This window comes from Cucurbita maxima, unplaced genomic scaffold (genome assembly GCF_002738345.1).
Source record: "Cucurbita maxima cultivar Rimu unplaced genomic scaffold, Cmax_1.0 Cma_Scf00009, whole genome shotgun sequence".
NCBI lineage: Eukaryota > Viridiplantae > Streptophyta > Magnoliopsida > Cucurbitales > Cucurbitaceae > Cucurbita > Cucurbita maxima.
This window is the reverse complement of record NW_019272025.1, coordinates 6,018,852-6,038,640: the sequence shown is the minus strand read 5'-3', so window position 1 is coordinate 6,038,640 and position 19,789 is coordinate 6,018,852. Positions and strand designations below refer to the sequence as shown.

At 39.4% G+C, this 19,789-nt stretch overlaps 4 protein-coding genes across 4 annotated transcripts; 1 reads left to right on the top strand and 3 right to left on the bottom strand.

Moving 5' to 3' along the window:
* The first annotated feature begins 165 nt into the window (after positions 1-165).
* LOC111484043 (DNA damage-repair/toleration protein DRT100-like) lies at positions 166-2,514 on the top strand. The gene is made up of 2 exons (XM_023130456.1): positions 166-176; positions 978-2,514. Exons 1-2 carry the CDS (start codon positions 166-168, stop codon positions 2,251-2,253), a joined length of 1,287 nt encoding a protein of 428 aa, XP_022986224.1. The 3' UTR covers positions 2,254-2,514.
* Positions 2,515-4,074: 1,560 nt separating this feature from the next.
* On the bottom strand, positions 4,075-10,639 carry LOC111483625 (pre-mRNA-splicing factor CWC22 homolog). Its single transcript, XM_023129845.1, has 8 exons — positions 10,021-10,639; positions 7,101-8,611; positions 6,803-6,992; positions 6,239-6,342; positions 5,596-5,698; positions 5,176-5,477; positions 4,665-4,970; positions 4,075-4,581 (listed from the first exon to the last, which is right to left on the bottom strand). Exons 2-8 carry the CDS (start codon positions 8,601-8,603, stop codon positions 4,222-4,224), a joined length of 2,868 nt encoding a protein of 955 aa, XP_022985613.1. The 5' UTR covers positions 8,604-8,611; positions 10,021-10,639; the 3' UTR covers positions 4,075-4,221.
* Positions 10,640-12,306: 1,667 nt separating this feature from the next.
* On the bottom strand, positions 12,307-14,080 carry LOC111484367 (serine/threonine-protein kinase UCN-like). Its single transcript, XM_023130921.1, has one exon. It carries the CDS (start codon positions 13,958-13,960, stop codon positions 12,650-12,652), a length of 1,311 nt encoding a protein of 436 aa, XP_022986689.1. The 5' UTR covers positions 13,961-14,080; the 3' UTR covers positions 12,307-12,649.
* Positions 14,081-16,643: 2,563 nt separating this feature from the next.
* Positions 16,644-19,471, bottom strand: LOC111483764 (AP2-like ethylene-responsive transcription factor PLT2). The gene is made up of 10 exons (XM_023130067.1): positions 19,375-19,471; positions 19,085-19,278; positions 18,590-18,995; positions 18,434-18,516; positions 18,280-18,288; positions 18,101-18,189; positions 17,932-18,005; positions 17,802-17,852; positions 17,641-17,717; positions 16,644-17,552 (listed from the first exon to the last, which is right to left on the bottom strand). Exons 2-10 carry the CDS (start codon positions 19,236-19,238, stop codon positions 16,669-16,671), a joined length of 1,827 nt encoding a protein of 608 aa, XP_022985835.1. The 5' UTR covers positions 19,239-19,278; positions 19,375-19,471; the 3' UTR covers positions 16,644-16,668.
* Between the last annotated feature and the right edge of the window lie 318 nt (positions 19,472-19,789).

Sequence of the window (19,789 nt, the reverse complement as noted above, 5' to 3'; positions counted from 1 at the left end):
TTTTGATGTGAGACATTTGCAAGAGGACAGTGAAGGGTAGAGAGGGAAGGAAGAAGAAAGTCGTAGCATTCCACAAACTCCAACCTAATAAAATCCTAATAAAGGTATTAAAGAAGTGAATCTGTTGGTGTAGCTTTAGGCTATGGATATGGATAAGAAAATCCCATGTCGGTTGGGTATGTACGAGTATGGTAACAAGTCTACAATGAGTGAGGTCATTTTCATGCCAGACCCATTTTAAAATGAGTTGAATTATGCATCTTCCATTGCAATCAGTTGGAGGTTGATGGAGGGCTGTGTTGTCTCCACGTACTTTGAATGATTTTCAAATTTATGTATATCAGACCACATAATGAATGGCCCCATTCGAAACGTGGTGATGTTCAAGTTCATCAACCCAGCCACCCCCACCTCCGGTACAGCTTCGCGATAAGCCTAAATTCAACCCCATTTAATGCATTAGCTAAGCGACAAGGGGTTTTCTATTCATCATCCCACATTTGATTGAATACTAAGATGCACAAACGTAATGTCAAAGTTAATGCTCAATCATATGCATCTTAGGCCTGCAGGGAAGTTTAATTTAGTTCTCAAATTGTGAGGATCCATCACCCACAGCTGCCTGCACCCACCCACCTCCTTCCCAGCGCCATAGCATCAGCTATTAATACGCCAAATATACCTAAACTCAACCTCTGCCCTACTTTACTTGCCCCAGATTCATCAAATATGCTAATAAACTAATAAAATATTAAATTACTATGAAATTTAAATGAATAAAAAGTTTTTTGTATTTGTTTTTTTCATCTTGAGTCAACTCATGAGTAAACAATTTCTAAAATTGTACAATATTTTCCATTAAAAAAAAAATAATAATCTAACACAACATATGCCACTTTTGCATAGCACATGTCCCGATGGATGACGTGGAGAAGACGCGAGGGAAAATTCGATAAAGGACACGAGCATATTTAAAGTGTCACACTAATTTCACGTACCCATGTTAGGGGCATAATCGTCATTCTACTCCTCGGCACTCTCTTCAATGGCTCTATATATTTGCAGCGTTCACTTCAATGGCCGTGCTTCAGTCTGATCCCACCCGACATTTTCATTTATTTCTTCACAGTTGCATTTAACGGATCCCAGCTCAAGATGCGCACCGCCGTTCGGTGCTTATTCATTTTACTCATTCTGGCCGTTTCCTCCGCCGTTCATGCCTGCCCACCGTCCGAACGGGCAGCTCTTCTGGCTTTTAGAGCTGCCCTTCAGGAGCCCTATTTAGGAATCTTCAATTCCTGGACCGGAGATGACTGTTGCAACCGGTGGTACGGCATTAGCTGTGACTCGGTCACCCACCGGGTTGCCGATATTAACCTCCGGGGCGAATCAGAGGACCCTATTTTCGAACGGGCTCACCGTACTGGTTTTATGACCGGCCATATTTCTCCTGCCATCTGCAAGCTCACTCGCCTCTCCGGCGTTGTTATTGCCGACTGGAAGGGCATTACCGGCGAGATTCCGAGATGTATAACCTCCTTGCCGTTCCTTAGGATTCTTGACCTCATTGGCAACCGTCTCTCTGGCGACCTTCCGGCCGATATTGGTCGGCTCCGACGACTCACGGTTCTGAACGTTGCGGACAATCTGATTTCCGGTTCAATTCCGGCGTCGCTTGCATCACTTCCGAATTTGATGCACCTGGACCTCCGAAACAACAAAATCTCCGGTCCGTTACCCCAAAATTTCGGGAACATGAGGATGTTGAGCCGGGCTTTACTGAGCCGGAACCAGATCTCCGGTCCACTTCCCGGTTCAATTTCGAAGATCTACCGCCTTGCGGACCTGGATCTTTCTATGAACCAACTAACCGGTCCAATCCCCGATTGGATCGGCAGAATGGCGGTTTTGGCGACGTTGAATCTGGACGGCAATAAATTGTCAGGCGACATCCCCGCGAGTGTTTTAGTTTCGAGCATAAGCGATTTGAATTTAAGCCGAAACTATCTAACCGGAAACGTACCAGATGTTTTCGGGCCAAGATCGTACTTCACAGTGCTGGATTTGTCGTACAACAACTTGAAGGGGGCGATTCCGAAATCAGTATCGCAAGCTTCATATATCGGACATATGGATTTGAGCCACAACCATCTATGTGGGCCGATCCCTAGTGGAGCCCCGTTCGACCATTTGGAAGCAGCGTCATTTGTTTTCAATGACTGTCTGTGTGGGAAGCCGCTCAAAGCTTGTTAGAACGTTCATGTTTGTGTTGTTATTATGTAAAAGAGGTCCCATAAACAAAAAAGTAAGACCTTTACTCTTTAAGCTTTTTAACTGATTGATTGTCATGATAAGAATCTGTTGTCTTTGATAGAGCCAAATTTAGTATTATATTTGATTGTGGTACCATGGAATCTGGGTCTTAGTTTGCTCATACGTTTCTTTTTGTTATTACTATTTTGAAAGAAAGAAGAAGTTTGGTCATAAATTTATGTAACTATTGTTTTACTTGTACCATACAATCTGAGGTAAACCTGGAAACGAATGATGCAAGGTTATTGGGTTGTTTGAATATCTGAGCTTTTGATTATAGATTCTACCAGAAACTTTTATTTACATGGAGATTTGACAGAGAATGAAGTCCCAAAAAGGATGAATCTGGACAGCGGTGAGGGGGGGGGAGGCTGTGCATTAAGAAGGAAAAAAGAAAACAAAGCATGTGGAGAGGTGGGACAGAGGGCAGTGATGGAGAAGAGAGAAGCAATGCCTGCGTTTGGATACTTGTCCATTTGGACCGCTTCCTTCAATCGGTTTCAGTGACATTCACAAAAGAAAGAAAGAAAGAAAGAACGAAAGAAAGACAGACCTCACGTGAACAGCCTTTATTTCAGAGAATGACTCGCATCATTTATGGCTTTTGCATTCAAACCAGTGGTATACTGTGATCCCTCATTTTTAACCCTTAATTGCTTGCTGTCACCATGGCCATGCCAGTCTTTTTATTCTCACTAAATAGCTATGGATTTATGAATAGGATCACTGGATAATCTGTATTGTTGTTTGTAGCTTCATCCCCAACACTAATTGTAACGTAAAAAGATAATGATAAATGTGTTTTAACTATTTTAATCTTTCAACCGACATGGGTACGCAATAATGTTGAAGTACTGTGTATAGCATTCATCTCTGAAACTCGGCAATGGTGGCAGAAGAAAGTTCCTTGACGATCCCTTCGCAACTAATGACTGCCTCCATTTTCCATCATAAAGCTGGACGCTTGTCAGAGAATCCATCCGCTAATAAAAACTTCGACTTGCAGCTTCGCTTCAGCTGTGCTATTCTGTACTTTTAGGATACGGTACCTATTCTGTCCACCCAATTCCTCAACTAGTTAGAAAGCAGAGGAGTGCCCCGCTAGGATCGAATATGCAATTGTAAGTTTTTCATTTTTAAATTAAATGGTTCTAGAATTACCTGTTTGCCAATAACATCTCGCTATTCTGTGACGAGCCTGAGTGTAGCATGCACAGCAGAATCCGTCCTTGGTTTGAGTTTTGTCAAGGCAAATGTGTTTCCATACTCTCCGGAAAATGTACCAACAAAAGCTTTGCACGTGAAGGAAAAGGAATCATCCGTCTGAAAAAGACTTGGCCAGTCAAGTTTTGATATCCCAGTCACTACTGCTATAGGCTGTTAGCAGATAGGGGCCAAAGGGGATCGCCTATGATGGAAGCATGTTCAGATCGAGTTTATTCACACAATAATGATTTATTTTCTACACACTATAATGACACACAAACAATAGAAGTGGCACTTGGAAAATAATTCAGCTAAAGAATCAAAGGATTCAGTTATAACAAGTAAAACCCAGAATGCAAAACCCCCAAATTCAGAAAGAACAGTAACCCATAAGGACAATCTCACATTCAGAAGCATGTAATCCACTACACCACAAAGTCAAATTGATTATTAGTTTGAACATGTATGATTTTATTTTATTTTTTTGAAAAATATCAGTCTTGATTTTGAATGCAATTACACGTCCAACAGATCGTCTTTATCATTGGTGGGTGTAAAGAGAAGATAGAATGAGAATCATCTTTATCATCGTCATTGCATATATAAAATACTGTGACGTCAAGGGGGAAACAATCAAAAAGTTACAACACATCACACCATATCTTGCTAACAGCTAATGGACAAAATATACAAACATTATAATCACCTTCCACTTTTTCTTCTCTTTTTTCCACGTCTCCTATCTTCTTCCTCTTCTTCACTTTCTGATGAATCTGATGACACACTTGAATCTGAATCTGAATCTGACGAATCACTACTTCCAGACTCCTCATCCGACTCCGACACTGGCTTTTGCTGTTGCATGATCAGCCGCGGCATATTCTTTAAATACTCTCGCAAATTCTCTGTCAGTCCACCAAGCCCAATAGACGTAAAGAAGTTAATAGCAAATCTCGTGTTCTTTGGGTTGTCCCTAGGGAATATGGACTCAAACGAATCCTGCATCGTTGGATCCGTCAGGCGTTCATTCAACAGTCGAATTCCCAAATGCTCCGACAGTTCCTGCATCAAAATTGACACCAATATACAGAATTTAACCAAGGAAAACAATCATATAAATCACCATCAGGGTAGACGAGAAATACTTGGAAAAGGATCTTAATAAAAATCCTAGATGAAGATGTGGTGTCTTCTTCAGTCAATCGAATGTAGGACAAAACATGCCATGGGAGAGCATCAGTCCCGAGTAAGTGGGCAAAAAATTTAGCCACATTTCTTAGCTTATTAGTTTCGAGCCTGTGAATCATCGAGTATTGCTGGACAAAGCATTTCTCAAAATTTTCCTGATGCACCTTGTTGATCTTGCAAAATCTTTGCCCCAACAGACCATAATATCGAAGATAAGTTCTCTCCTGACTGCAACATTCCAACAGCATGACGCATAACTCTATCTGCAAAGACCACATCAAACGAATGAGATCAACCACACTTGTACCACTTGTATAACATACAACAATTCCAGACAAATATCGAGATTACACGGCACTATTATAAAAAATGGAAACCAACTTCAATTTCAGGAAAAAGAAAGAGCAGTGGTTAATATGAAATTGTAGTAAAAAAGTATTAGCAACATTAAGAACTAATAGAACTTACTTCTTGACCAGGCTCAAGTTTAATTTTGAGAAGCTTGTGCCCAGCCTCTTCAAAGTCTACACTGGACATAATTGTCAGATAAATTGTCCTTCTGAGGTTCACAAGATTGGTTTCTGTTTCATCATTTATTAGCATCTGCTCCTCATCTTCTTCTTCAGATTCATCCTCTTCCTCCTCATCCTCATCTGATCCAGCATCCGATCGGTCTTCTTCATCCTCAGATTCCTCACCAAGTATATTTTTCTTTAAATCCTCATAACGCTTCTCATTTTCAAGGAAATTTGGATCAGATTTGAAGATATCTGGAAGCAAAACAAGAAAATATACAAATACATAAATAAAACGAAAAACATTCGAACACCCAGTTTGATAAATTAACAAAGCATGTACGAGTTTATATTTAGAAGAAAAAAACGATACCAAGAGCAATTTCAGGATCTATCTCTTCTTGCAGAGATACTTCATGAGTTAACTGATCTTCTTGCTCTACAAGGTCCAGTTCTGGACGAACAGCTGGATAGCCCTGAATCAAATCCAAGAGGAAAAAAAAATCAAAACATTGTTGCAGCTACAAAAGAAAAATGTGTGCTTGGAATCAAACAAATAGATACCCTTCACACTGGACATTCCGGGTGCATTGCAAAAAGTGAAATTCAAAATTCAAAGTCGCACAATGTTGGTAATATGAAAGTAATACTGGATTTTAAAATGGTGGGGGCAAAAACTCGAGTTACAATTTACTTCAGACACATTTTACACCAGGCTATGTAGAAACGACTTTTCATGGAGAACAAGAAATTGATACAAGAGGGGCTACTGCTGTGCATTAAAAAGCAATGATTCATTACTCAAATGATAAATTATTTAAAACTTCATCCCATCGTAAGAATTACATCTTAACTCATTCCTAAAAATAATGATAACAACAATAATAACTGAACTCATAACATAATCTTCCAAAAATTTGTGAACAGTCAATACAATCACAACATCTCAAGAATATTTGAGAAAAGGAACCTTTTAGACTAATAGGGTGAAGAGCTAAGACAAAAAGTCACTATACCTCAAACTTTGCTTTCCTTATTGCAAATAGGCCTTCTATCAGAAACTGAACCCTTTTGTCTATTTCTCCTTCATGAAGAATTCCACGAAAACGCTCAAATATTCCTACAATCATTGAATTAAAAAAATAAAGGAATATGAATATACAATCTTGGGGTACAATAGGAATGGATCATATGTGAATTGTATTTTTGAAAAGAGTACGACTAAAACAAATAAATAAACAACCTTGCTTGAACAAAATCTATTCTATAGAGTGAACAATGTCCTTGAGTTCTGAAGACAAATAACAAACAATTTTAACTTTCAGATAATAGAAAATGCTGAAATTTTCAATAATCTCATCCTCCAACAAGAGGAGGGCTAAAAAGAAAAAAGTGGAAGCAACTTGAAAGTTGATAATTTTCTGCAGATGGTATAGGATTTTCCAGAAAGCCAAACAAACAGAATGAGCATAGCTAGACAATGATAATTTCATGACACAGATACATGCAAAGAGAAAACAGGGAACATGGTGAATTAAAATGATTGAGCACTGCCTAATTTACGACAATGGCATACGCACCATGAAGCCCCTTAGGAGAAAGATCGTTAAGTATTGATCCACATTCAGTAACAAAACCAACGGCCACCTCCACGCTGTCATCTGTAGGATTCTCCAGCAACACAGTGAGTAATTCTAATGCAATTATTTCATGTGCCACCAGCTGATTAACTAAATGTGCTACAAATTTTACGGCCGCTAGTAGTTGAGGCTGTCAAAGATATATAAAAGCAATGAGAATCAGCAGTATTATTAATATGGAAGATCTTGCAACTAAATGGAGAAAATTATAAAAATTACAAGCATCGTGCAATATTACCTTGTCATTCCGTTTATATGCTCTTTTGAGCTGCAAGATAATTCTTCTCAATAGAAGATCGCCCACTTCCGGAAATTTGGTATTCACAACAGCAACTAGTGCTGCAAATACATCAGTGAACCCTGGAGATGCCATTTGTGACTTCATGCAGGAACGGCAAAATAGACCCCTACCCCTGATCAGGTTCTCTGCAAATAACTCTGTAATGATATTTTTTATATTAGTAGCATTGACCTTGTTGACAAGTCCATTAATACTTTTTCGAAGTGCATCCCATGTCAAACGTTGATACTCAATGCTGCTCTTATCTTCGACCTCTTTCATCATTCTGGCCAACTTAAATGGTGGAATATAAACCCCCCCACTCTTCCCCAGATTTGAAGCATCAGGATTCAGATTGTTTTCAGACTGTTTTTCTTGTCTGTGTGACTTTAGATGGTTGAGAGTCCCTGTGCCTACGTTTTCTTTCCCCCCAATGTTTCTTCTATCCTCCCTCCATCCACTCACCTCCTTATCTCGTTGATCTTGAGAATTGCTAGACTTGTAATCATGTTTTGAATGCTTCCTCTCCCTATCATTATCAGCCCAATTCCTTCGATCTTCAGATTTTCTATGCAATTTCTTGTCACGCTCATCTTTTGAATCATGACGCAAATGGCGATCTGTAATTTTATTTCCATTCTCTGTTTCACATTGTCTATGGTCATGCCTCCTATTTTTCCACTCATCTTCATCATAACTCTGATATAATTCTTTTTGGTCTCCTCTCTCTTTTTCTCTACTATGCTGATTTTCATCTTCATATCTTCTGTCTCTATCATGTCTGTTTTTGTTTCTCCCAGTTATACGTTCATCTTCATCGTTACTTTGATATGATTCTTTCTTGCCACTTCTCCCTAGTTCTCTGTGTGGATTTTTACCCCGATGCCTTCTGTCTCTATCGTGCCTATTTTTTTCTTTATCTACACTCCGCTCATCTTCATCAGAACTTTGGTATGATTCTTTCCGATCTACTCGCTCCTGTTCTCTCTGCCTATGTTCACTTTGATGCCTTCTGTCTCTATTGTGCCTCTTTTTGTCTCTGTCCATTCTCTGCTCTTCTTCCTCAAAACTTTGATGTGATTCTTTCCGGTCTCCTCTCTCTTGCTCTATGCACCGATTTTCATCGTGATGCCTTTTGTCTCTACCTTGCCCATTTTTCTCTCTATCTATTCTCTTGTAACCTTCATCAGGAAATCGTTGAGATGCAGTCTTATTTTCATCTTCGTTCTGCCACCTTTCATGTATGTGGCCATCATTATTCCCACTAATTCTCTTAGTCTGGTCGTCATCTTTTTTCTCATGTCGTCTACCCCTGTATCCTTCACTGGCATCGGAAGAATCACTTTCATCTTCATGATGACCATGTTGTCTATCTCTTTTTCTACTACTATGGGGATGTCTATTTGTTTTCCTTTTCATTTCATCCTCATCCGACGACTCTCTGCTGTACTTACTATCCATACCAATCCCTGTCAAACAAAAAAACGTACTAATAAGCAGGAGGGCTTTTTATTAAGATTTCCAGAAAAGATGCATATCAAATAGCGCAGAAGTAGACAATATGTAATGCCACCAAATAGTCTAAACATGGAGTACACTGCTAAACTGAATACAAGGTAAACATAAGGCTATTCTCAACAATTATACAATTAATCCTCAATATACATGAGAAGTAAATAATAGTTGCAACATGCTAGACACATGAACCGACACATAATGTAATCCATACTCAAGCTCAAGTCAAGCTCAATCTAACACCCATAATTTAACTCTCACAAGGATTTCTAAGGCCGACTCCTTCGAGACACATTGACCCCAACTGATTTTATCTAGGTCCAACGACATTCTTAATAGCCCCCAACTGATTTTATCCAGGGCCATGAACACTCTCTGTCGACCCCGACTAATTTTATCAAGGGCCACTGATGCTTTTATTTGACGCCAACTGATTTTATTAAGGGCCATCAACGTTCTCGAAAATATCTAATACTTGCCTTTCTAGACTCACAAACTATTTTTTTTTTTTAAACATCAAAATTTCTCTAAATCCAATGATGACATATTACCACTTCAACATTTGATGGAGGCACCTGATATTCACCCAACTTTCCTTTATACACACAATCCTCATACCTCTTTGTCACACTATCTCACCAAAATGCATGAGAGACCTCTTTCTCACACTATCACACAATAACGCACGAGTCCTATAGCATGCTTCAAAACCAAGTTTTATACCAAAACCACTTCAAAGAAAAACATGTCTCAAAATAACTCAAACTTATTCAGATATTCTCAACAAATAATCATGTTCATCAACACACAAGCGCATAACACCACATGAGCAAGTCATTACAATATCACATCATCATCAATAACACATAAGATTCAAGAACAACAAAAACTTAAATCATAATTAATAATTATAGCATAACTAAAACACACGCGTTGGTAACAAACAGCAAATAGACCCAGTAGAATTCTACTTACCTATTGTGCTCCTAAACAACCAGAACAAGGTTTTAATGTCCATTGTTCGAAATCCTCAATCAAACTACAATAATGCTCAAAAGAGGTGTTTTCCCAAAAAAAAAAATGGAAGAAAAAGAAAAAAGCTGCCTTCCAACTTAATTTGAACACTCTCAATCAAGTCCAAATTACAAAAACAGAGTTTCCAGAGGTTATAAACCAATTCACAGCTCCTTAATTGAATTTGAAAGAATCTAATCAAAACTCCTTAATTGACTAGGGTCAATGCTGAAAAGTGTTGGAAGGAGTCCAATAACAGTCCAAGGCTACATCGAGAATAGTTCTAAAGGTTATAAGCCAAACTACAGAACTTAAACGAGTTCGAAAGCGGTTTGGAGTGAACTCTTACCTACTGAACGCCGCTAAACAGCTTCGAACGCTTGCTGGTTGGGGTTTGAATTGATACGAACTCGCAAATCTAACCTTCTTAGTCTAGGGGTAATCTGGAACAAGGTAGATAGAACAGTGGGTTGCCGCCAAAATGCATCAAAAGCAGAAAAATCACAACTACACGGGCCTGGTTCGAAAGAATCAGATCTGCTCGTGAGTATTCAGGAAGCTGCGGCTTGTGGGTCTGAATCGCCGGAGGATCGAACTACTATAGGTCGTCGTGCGTCGCAGGAGAGTCACACGGCCAGCTCGAGATGCCGATGCTCGGGGTCGATGGGGACTAGTTTCCGGGCAAAACTGCAGCGTGGGTGATGTCGTTGACCGCGTAGGTGAAGGGCCCGTATCAATGCCTGCTCGCCGGTGATGACACGTCGAGGAAGAACAGTGGCCGAAGAGAGGGCGTCGCGTCTGCAGGTATAGTAGCCAGCAAGAGGAAAACGCAAGAGGAGAGGGCTGCCACCGCGAAAACGAGAAGGGACCGCGACTGGTTCACGATGGGGTGCTGATACGAGGGTAACGGAGGGAGATAGAGAGGGAAAGGAAGGGATTTAGGGTTTCTTTTAACTTTTCCTTTTATCTTTTTATTGCAAATTGGCAACAATTAGGAAAACACTTTTGGTAATTGCCTTCGATTTCAAAAAATATATAATTTTTTTAAAATAAAAAAAAAAGTAATTGTAAAACCCTTCTCATGATATGATTGGTGGATGTAAATATAAGGATATCTAAGTATTTATATTTAAAAAATAAACAATATTGGGAAGGCGCATAATTATAGAGTTATCTTTTAGGATGATATAACAGGTTTAATCGAGTGTTAATTTTACCCTTGTGATGATATAAAATCTGATAGAGAGCCGTTGGGCTTTCGAGTTCTTGAAGCCCAAAAGACAAAACACAGGCCCCGAAAGCAGCCCAATTCCGTCACACCTAATTGGATATTCTAACAGATGGGCTTTTCAGAACTGAAATTACACTATTTTTTGAACTTCTTAAAAGTTAATGAATTGTTGCATATATAGGGACACAAAAAGCCTAAAACAATTTTTTTTTTTAACTATTATAAAAAGTAAATACTAAGAATATGGGGATTAAATTGGTACAAAATTTAAAAGTTATATTTTTTTTTAATTAACAAAAAAAAAAAAAAAGAAGAAGAAGGTTGACATCTTTTTAGAATGGGTGGGTCGGAAAGTCACACACCCGGCTTCCCCCACCATTAATGCCACTTCTTCTCATCATGATGTTGGGACATTGTTTCCCAACAAAAAAGCAACGCATAACCTAATCTTCATTCTAATATTTTTATATATCAAAATGCAATGTTGCTCCAGATACTATAGGGTTTGATAAATGTTAAATTGCGTCGCATACGAGTTCTGGAAAATTAAAAAACAAAACGCGTCAAATTGGAAGACAAGGAGTTTGTTTGAAAAGGACATGCAAGGATGAATCTGTCCGGAAGAGACAATTTGGGGAAGGGCTGAATTGGAAACGGTGACTATGGCCCTATAGCTTTTGGAACCAAGATAGAGGGTACCTCTTTTTGGCATTCGGCCCCCTAAATTCATCCATCCCACAGCCTCGCTCGTGTTAGGGGCTCCATCGTCCCATGACCAACCGTGATTTTATTTCAATTAATCAGTCTTACCTTTGTTTTAGATTCGCTTCATTTCATCACTCCAATCAATCTAAATACTTCTTTTATATCAATCTAGAAAATACAATGTTGTTCCACATTTATAAACTTTATGTTAACTGCTTTGGGTATCTCCATCTACTTCACGTGATTCTTTCACTTACCAAATTACAACAATGCCCAATCTTTTTTTTTTTTTTTTTTTTTTTTTTGTCAGGCAACGATATGATAAGCTCCATCCTTAAATTAATGTGGCGCCAATTTAAAGTAAAAGCTGGCCTCGCCTTTTCTTTCCCACTCCTACTCATACCCCCTATTACCTCTCCTAACCTTTCATACCGCTGCTCTATTCATTTTTCTAATAATTACATCATCCCCCCCCTTCTGCTGCCACTTCAATTAATTAACACAAATATATTTCCTTACTTTACGAGAATAGCCAACACGTGAATAATCATAGATTTGCATTTCTACCTTACCTTTCGCTACCGCTTTTCCATTTATGATTATAAATTTGAAAAATAAAATAAAAATAAAAACTTATCTTTAAAAGGGTATTAGAACAAATTATTTTTTGTGGCAAACTTAATATTCAAGAAAACAAGAACAATTCTTGTTTGGATGAATTATAAGAAACGTCAAGGAATTTGATTCCCTCTCCCCTTCCATAGGGAAGGAAACGCACAAGGCGTTACATAAAGAGGAAATTAAAATTCGGGGGAAAACACGCGCCTCCCTAGCGCGTGATATTCCCTCCATTCAATTACATTAAGCATTCATGATTTAGTTGCTACCAAATTAATCTCTACCTTAACAACGCATTAACGTTTGTCATTTTTCACGTTCGTCTACTGCCGGGTTATTCCATTTATGTACACTAAAGTCTAAAACTACACAAACAGGCCAAAGAATATCCAACTCTTACGCGTGCAACCCCGCCGCACGTGTGTCAGAACTCCGTCAAACACTTGTTGTTGTTATTCTCCCAATTGAAGGAGGTCGACGGAGTTGACGACGGCGATGGTGGAAACGAAGCTGGGGATCTCTGTCTATGGAAGTATTCCGTTATACCCACACCACCGAGCGCTGGATTCTTCGTCAACTCCGTTTCTTCGTCAGGGGGTAAAAATGGTGGACGCATGACCTCCGTTAATAGGTCCCACTTAACGCCGTTAAAAAACGCATGCTCTTTGATCTCACATGCGCCGCGTACATACCCTAACCGCCTGGTGGGGTCCTTCACTAGCAACCGTTCGATTAAATCCGTTAAATCCGAACGCTTTCCGATCAACTCCGGAGCTTTCAACAGAACGTTTCCAAACGTCTCTTTCCGGTTCTTCCCCTTAAACGGCGTCGTCCCGTAGAGCATCTCGTACGTGAGAATCCCCAGGGCCCACCAGTCGACGGCGAATTCATGTCCCTCGCCTCGAACGACCTCCGGCGAAATATACTCCTCTGTTCCGACAAACGAGTTCGACCGCTCGCCGTTGGAGAAACTCGGCTTCCGGCGGCTCACAGGGCTAACCCGAGCCAATTTAGCCTTCCTTGACCCCTCTCTAGCATTGGAGTTCGCCATGAACCATCGCGTCAATTTCCGCCGGTGTTTTTGCCGGACGACCACTGTCGGCTTCTCCTGGCCGGAGCTATCAAGCGAGACGACGTCATTTACTGTTCTGCGAGTCAAACTACGCGACAAATCAAAGTCCGTGAGAGTGACGTGACCCGATTGTTGAATCAATACATTCTCCGGCTTCAAATCTCGGTAGACGATGCCCAGGCTATGGAGGTGGTCGAGCGCACAGACTATCTCGGCCAAATAGAACCTGATGACGGCGGGCGAGAAAACCCGGTCCATTTGACGGTGACGCAAGACGTTAAGGTCGCCGCCAGGACAGTAGGGAAGGGCCCAGCCCAAAAATTCGTCGGACTCGAAGGAACCGATTATGTGGGGGAGGAAGGGGTGGGGTTTAGGGAAGGACAAACGAGAAAGAACCTGAATCTCCCAACGGGCTCGGCCCTCAGCGTCGAGCTTGGAGACAAAAGAGNATTTGTCGACGACCTTGAGAGCGAAGGGGAAATGAGCAGGGTCATCGGCAAGGCAGTGGTGGACGAGGAAGACGGTCCCCATGGCTCCTTTTCCGAGTACCCTGAGGGCCGTGAGACTGTGAAGATCGAGGTCTGGCGCGGATGGGTGATCCAAATCCATGTCTAAGCTTGGGAGGAAAGAGGATGGAAGGAAAGAGAGATGATTTATTGGCATTTATAGGAGGGCATTTGGGTTTGTTGGTATTGGGCGTATTTTGCGCCTTTTTTACAGCTCCTTTTGGAGTTTCTCGCACTTGAGTCACTACTACTACTCCCTTCTCTCTTCAGCTAAGCTACATATATTTTAGTTTTAGCATACAGAGATCATACACGCTCCTTTTTCTTTCATTAAGGGATATTAGTGACGTGATAATGGGAAGAAATAAGTAGTGAGAAATGGCAGCCACCCAGCCGTAGAGATGTGTCGAGTGTCGTGAGCTGGTTAAAGCGAAGAATTTCAAGTTTTAAAACAAATGCACGTGTAGCCCATAAAACCAGGGAAAAAGAGGCTCTGTGTCACATTGGTTAATTAAGTGAAAGATCATATCTTTATAAACAAAACAAAAAAAAAAATTATCTCCCCTTTATCTTCCTCCGTACCAATGCCACCAGAATTCGATTTGAAATTTTGGCACCAAGACAACATTGTACAATAGAAGCAGTGTTTTTTAATTTACACTACCTTGTCTTCTTCTTTGTGATTCCTATATTTGAAATTGAATTAAAACTACTCAAATGGTGAGTGCTTTGTTACGCAACGAATCCCTTAAAAACCGAAAGCCATCAACTAAGTTGAGTAGGGAACGCATAGGCTATAGGATTAGGTTATCCTCTATTATTAAGCAAAAACAAAATTATTTACAATTTAAAAGGGTTGAATACTTGGATATTATAAAACTAATAGTACATTTCACGTGGGTATGTGATTTTACCAGATTTTTTTTATAATTTTTAGATTGTTTTGGTTCAAATTAGAGACTGAATTAGCAAAAATTAAATCCATGATAAATATGCAATTAGAAATTCAGGGTGGAATATGATATACTTTTTGTTTCCTGCAATCGAAAGGTTTAATTAGCATCTGTTGCAGAAAATAGCATATAATTTAAAGGATGGGACAAAAGAAAAAGAAAAGGGCATCAGCATGTGTGAAACTAATAAAGTACATTTCGTAAGCAACTTTGGATTAATTAATGAGCTACATAAAGGAGGTCTATATACACAAAATTCAGACTCCCAAATGTCTTTTTCACCCTTTAGGCTGTCCTCGACTGAAATTTTAATTAATTTAGGTGCCGCCCTTAATATTTTACATTTTCTAGAAATTAAAATATTGTAATAATCACTGTATGGTCAATAAAATAACAATCATTCAACCAACATTAAGAAGAAGAAGGAGAAAAAAAATATAGATTTTTAGGGATATGCGAAATTTAAGAATATATATGCGAAATATAATTAAGAAAAGCAAATAGAGAAGGAGGTGATAGATTTTTAGGGACAGAAAAACCCCACTTATTATTGTTTATGGAAAATCATAAAATGTATTCCTGTCGGAGCATCATTTCGTTTTTTGGGCGAAAAACTAAATAGAGAAATTAAAAGGTAAAAAGCTAAGCTCACTTTGGTGTTGCACTTGTCGGCCATGACTTCACCATTAAAGAAGATCGTCCCTTTTTGTTTCTTTGTTTTTCAATACTATTTCCTCCTATATAATAGGCCTTAAAAAACATTGTTAATGTTTATAAATGTCTAACTTAAATATTTGAACTTATTCATTTAAAAAAAGTATGGAAATTAATTTATGATATCTCATAAGAAAGAAAAAAGAATGTGAGTGGATAATGGGCTACAAGTGGGAAGCAGCACAAAGCCCACCTCCCCAAATATTGACCGTATCAGAATTCAAATATCGGGTACACTTACTAATCGCTTTATTGCATTATGATTCCAATTTATGGGTTGAATTTCGTAGGATATGATATGATATTGTGGTGTATGGTGTCACACGAGTACACCATCATGGCTGCCTGCATCACATCAACTTGCTTGACTTTATATTATTTATAATACATGCGAGTGTGTTTTAATTGCTGGAATGATGCACTGCCCAAATATAATGACTGAAGACCCTTTTTCTTTTTCTGAAATTTGTAATTCTTACGATGACGCCAATTATTTATTACTTACTCATTCCCATTTAATTCAATAACTCATCCATTATTTGCATGTATGTTAGTAACCCAATTATTTTTCCAATTTGGAAGCATATTTTTATGAATGAATATTAGTGGAAATTAATTACGAGATTAAATGAGTGTAGGTATCCGGCCCACATTAGTTTTGGGCCATCAGAAAGCAGTGGTTCCTTGTTCTTCTTCTTGGTTCTTCTTTTCAAACGATAAACTGAAAGACTAATAGGGACAAAAGAAAATTAAATAAACATGGAGTTCGGTGCGATCCTGAGAAGGGAATAAGAATAGAAGCTTGTTGTGGATGTTGTTAGGTGAAAGACGAAGGAGTGGAATAAAATGGAGAGATATAGGCGTCAAGAACAGGTTAAATATAAGGGTCATGGATACAGTCATTACAAACACACAAACACATTCTTAAAATATTTAAGAACACTTTTTTTTAATGCTTTTATCTTCTCCGCCGCTACTTCCCGTCACCGTCGCCGTTGCCGCCGCTGTGTCTATGTTCTTCTCAAGGAAAAAAACACACATTCCGTTACTCTTAAATACTTTAAGAGTTTGCATTTGGAAAATGGAATCCCAGTTCTTAATCAATAACCCCAAAAAAGGAAGCAAAGAAAAAAAAAAAAAAATACACCCTCCACCCCTCCACCCCTCCACCGCATTAATAATTCATTATAATCATATATCAATCGTTCCACATGGAGAAAACCCCAGGGTTAGAACCCTGCACCGAATCCCCCGACCAGCTACCATACCCACCAGCATTAGGCGGCATATCATAGTCAACCTTAACCAGTGCGTATTCTTCCGCTGGGGCGCCGTTGTTCGCGGTGGCCGATGTAGAACCCATCCCAAATGCATTCCCAAGATACCCTCCATTACTATTATTATTAGGATTCTCATAATGATTTGCACTGGACAAGGCATTATTGTTGTTGTTACTACTCTCCAAGTTAGACCCTCCGCCGCCGCCCATGTTAATCATCCCATGGAGCAAACCCGGATGGTTATGAAGATACCCACCACCGGCGCCGCCGTAGAATTGATGGTTGTTGTTGTTGTTGTTGTTAGGATAAGGGGAATTATCAGATTGGTGGTGGTGAAGCTGGAGTTGGGTGTGCATGTAAGTAGAAGAGTGGTGAAAGGAGGAGGGATCGTTGGTGTATTGAGAAATGTCGTGGTGGTTTTGAAGAGAGAGGAAAGGCTGGGTTTGAAGGTGGTGGTGGTGATGGTGATGGTGGTCCATATTCAAATTAGGCTGTTGGAGTAGAGGGTAAGAGGGTTGTTGTTGTTGTAGCCTGTGATTGGAGGAATTACTAGACGATGATGAGCTTCCATATTGGAAAGAAGAGGAGGAACCAAGCGCAATCATTTCGTCCCGCTTTCGAGACGACTCGATGGCTTGTGCCTCTTTCAGACGTTTGGCAGCACCGCCGCCTATTGGGAGCGTGTTGCTCTCTAGTATGCTTTTCACGTCGTAACGGCTCATGTCAAAGTTGGTGACTGCATTAAGCCCTCTGAATTTTATGGCCGCTATGTCGTATGCCTCTGCTGCCTCCTCTTCCGTGCCTACAACCCAGACCAACATCCATCCATCCATCCATCCATCAAAACTATACCATAACAAAGATATAAAGTTAACAGCTAACTAACTTACTGAAGGTTCCCAAATAAAGATCTTTGTTTCCTGCCACTCTGCCAATCCTAGCCTGCCATCTCCCATGCTGGTGGTGCCTATTACAACGCCCACACATGTATTTATATACTTGATTACATAGAGTTCCTGTGATGAAAAATAAAATAAAATAGATATTGAACCTTGTAACTCCACGATACATTGACGCGCCCCTTGAAAACCCACTACTCTTCCTGAAATCAAACACACGTATACTTAGAACAAATCTTAAAGAGGAAACAATGATAGAACTAAAACTAGAAGTAGAACCACCTTCTAATGGAAGCCACAAATTCTTGTCTTGTCATGTGCTTCATTTCCTCAACTTCCTTCTCGTAGTTACTAATCTGCAAACAAAATAAAATAGTTCATGAAATTTGGAAATTATATATAATAATAACAACATGAATGTTAAAAATTAGTGTGAAAAGTGGTAGATTACAGGAAAGTTGGTGGTGGTGGATGTTCCCCAATACTTCAATGCAGCAAGATCATAAGCCCTAGCTGCTTTATCTTCTTTATCATACCCACCTGCCCATCATTTCAAACAAATAATTTAATCCTCAATTACAAATTAAATATATAGACAGAGACAGTGATGGGAACAAAAGTAACACTCACCCAAATAGACTGCTCCACAGATGATGGCAGAGACAAAGATCAGCATGTAAGAAAGTCAAACAAAGTTAGGTGCAGCCTTTATAGCTTTTTTTATTTTTTTTATTTTTTTTTATAATCAAAATTAAAAAAAAAAAAAAAAAAAAAAAGGTTTCACCTTGGCGACCCTTCCTCGACTGCCCTTCCCTCCTGCAACTATTATCCCATAAATGTGCTTCATACCTTCCCGTCCATCTATGCCTACAATTTACCATACAACGGTTCAGATTAAGTGACAAATTTAACATAGCACAGACCTATAACCATTCAATACCTGGTCACTCCGCGATAAATTGAAGTCCTTTGCCCAAAAGTGTCCAAAGTTCTTCTAGGAGTGACATCGAGAGTGGTATTATTGTTTGCACTGTCAGGGGTGGAGCTGGTTTCACAAGTAGAGGGCTTCCCACTGCCCATTGAAAGTGTCAAAGACTGCAAGCTGTTGGAGTTATCTTGAGGGTCATAGTTAGTAGTAGAGTCCATATTGATAGGAGCAGCCGCGGGTGTTGGGTGTTGTTGAAGAGGAACCAATCTTGTGATTGGAAACAAGTAATCCGTATCATTCGCTTCATGAATTTGATTAAACCCAATGAGATCTGCCTCATTTTCTGCCTTGCTTACGCCTAAGAAGTCTGCTACTTTTGGAACTTCCCCTCCACCTTGACCACTTATCAGATTCCACTCTACAACAAGCATATACATATGGAGAATTTGAAAGAGGATAAAAATGAAGCAGTAAAAAAAAAAAGAAATATAGGATGAAAATGATTACCGTGGGTTTGAAATGGGATATCCATATTGTCATTCTCCAAATTTCCCAAAGAGAAGTGATGGGCATGAGTTGGCGTTTGAAGATGTGGAGGCAAAGAGGGATTAGTGGGTGAAAGTGGAAAGGAAAGCCAATTGTTGGAGTTCATGGATCCCATATTCTTCTCCTACTTCTTATTCTTCTTCTTCTTCTTCAGCCTGAAAAAATGGGAAAATTCCATTGCAACAAAGTAATATGAGAGAAGAAAAAAGCAAGAGAGTTGAGACAATATATATAGAGGGGATTAGGGTTACCCTTTAAAAAGAGTGTAGATTAGGGCTTGGTTGTTTGTTAAGGGCTCGGAAGAGAATCATGTAAGTGAGGAGACAGAGTGAAAAGGTGGGGAGGAAGGGGAAGAGGCTAAAAAGAGAATTTGAGAGAGATACAAAGTACTTAATTTAAACAAAAAATGAATGAATGAATGAATTATTTAAGCATTTATTATTATCATTATTATTTAGAGAAGAAGAGAGAAGAAGAGAGAAGAAGAGAAAGGAAGAGAAAATGGTGTTGTAGTATGGTGTTACCCTTTCCAAAGCATTTGAAATAATTATATATAAAGAAGAAGGTTAGATTATTTTAGTCGAAGTTGAGATCCTTGTGTCTGCACACTCGGACAAATCCTCAACTCCAACTGCAAAAATCCAATCTCTCTCTCTCTCTCACCAA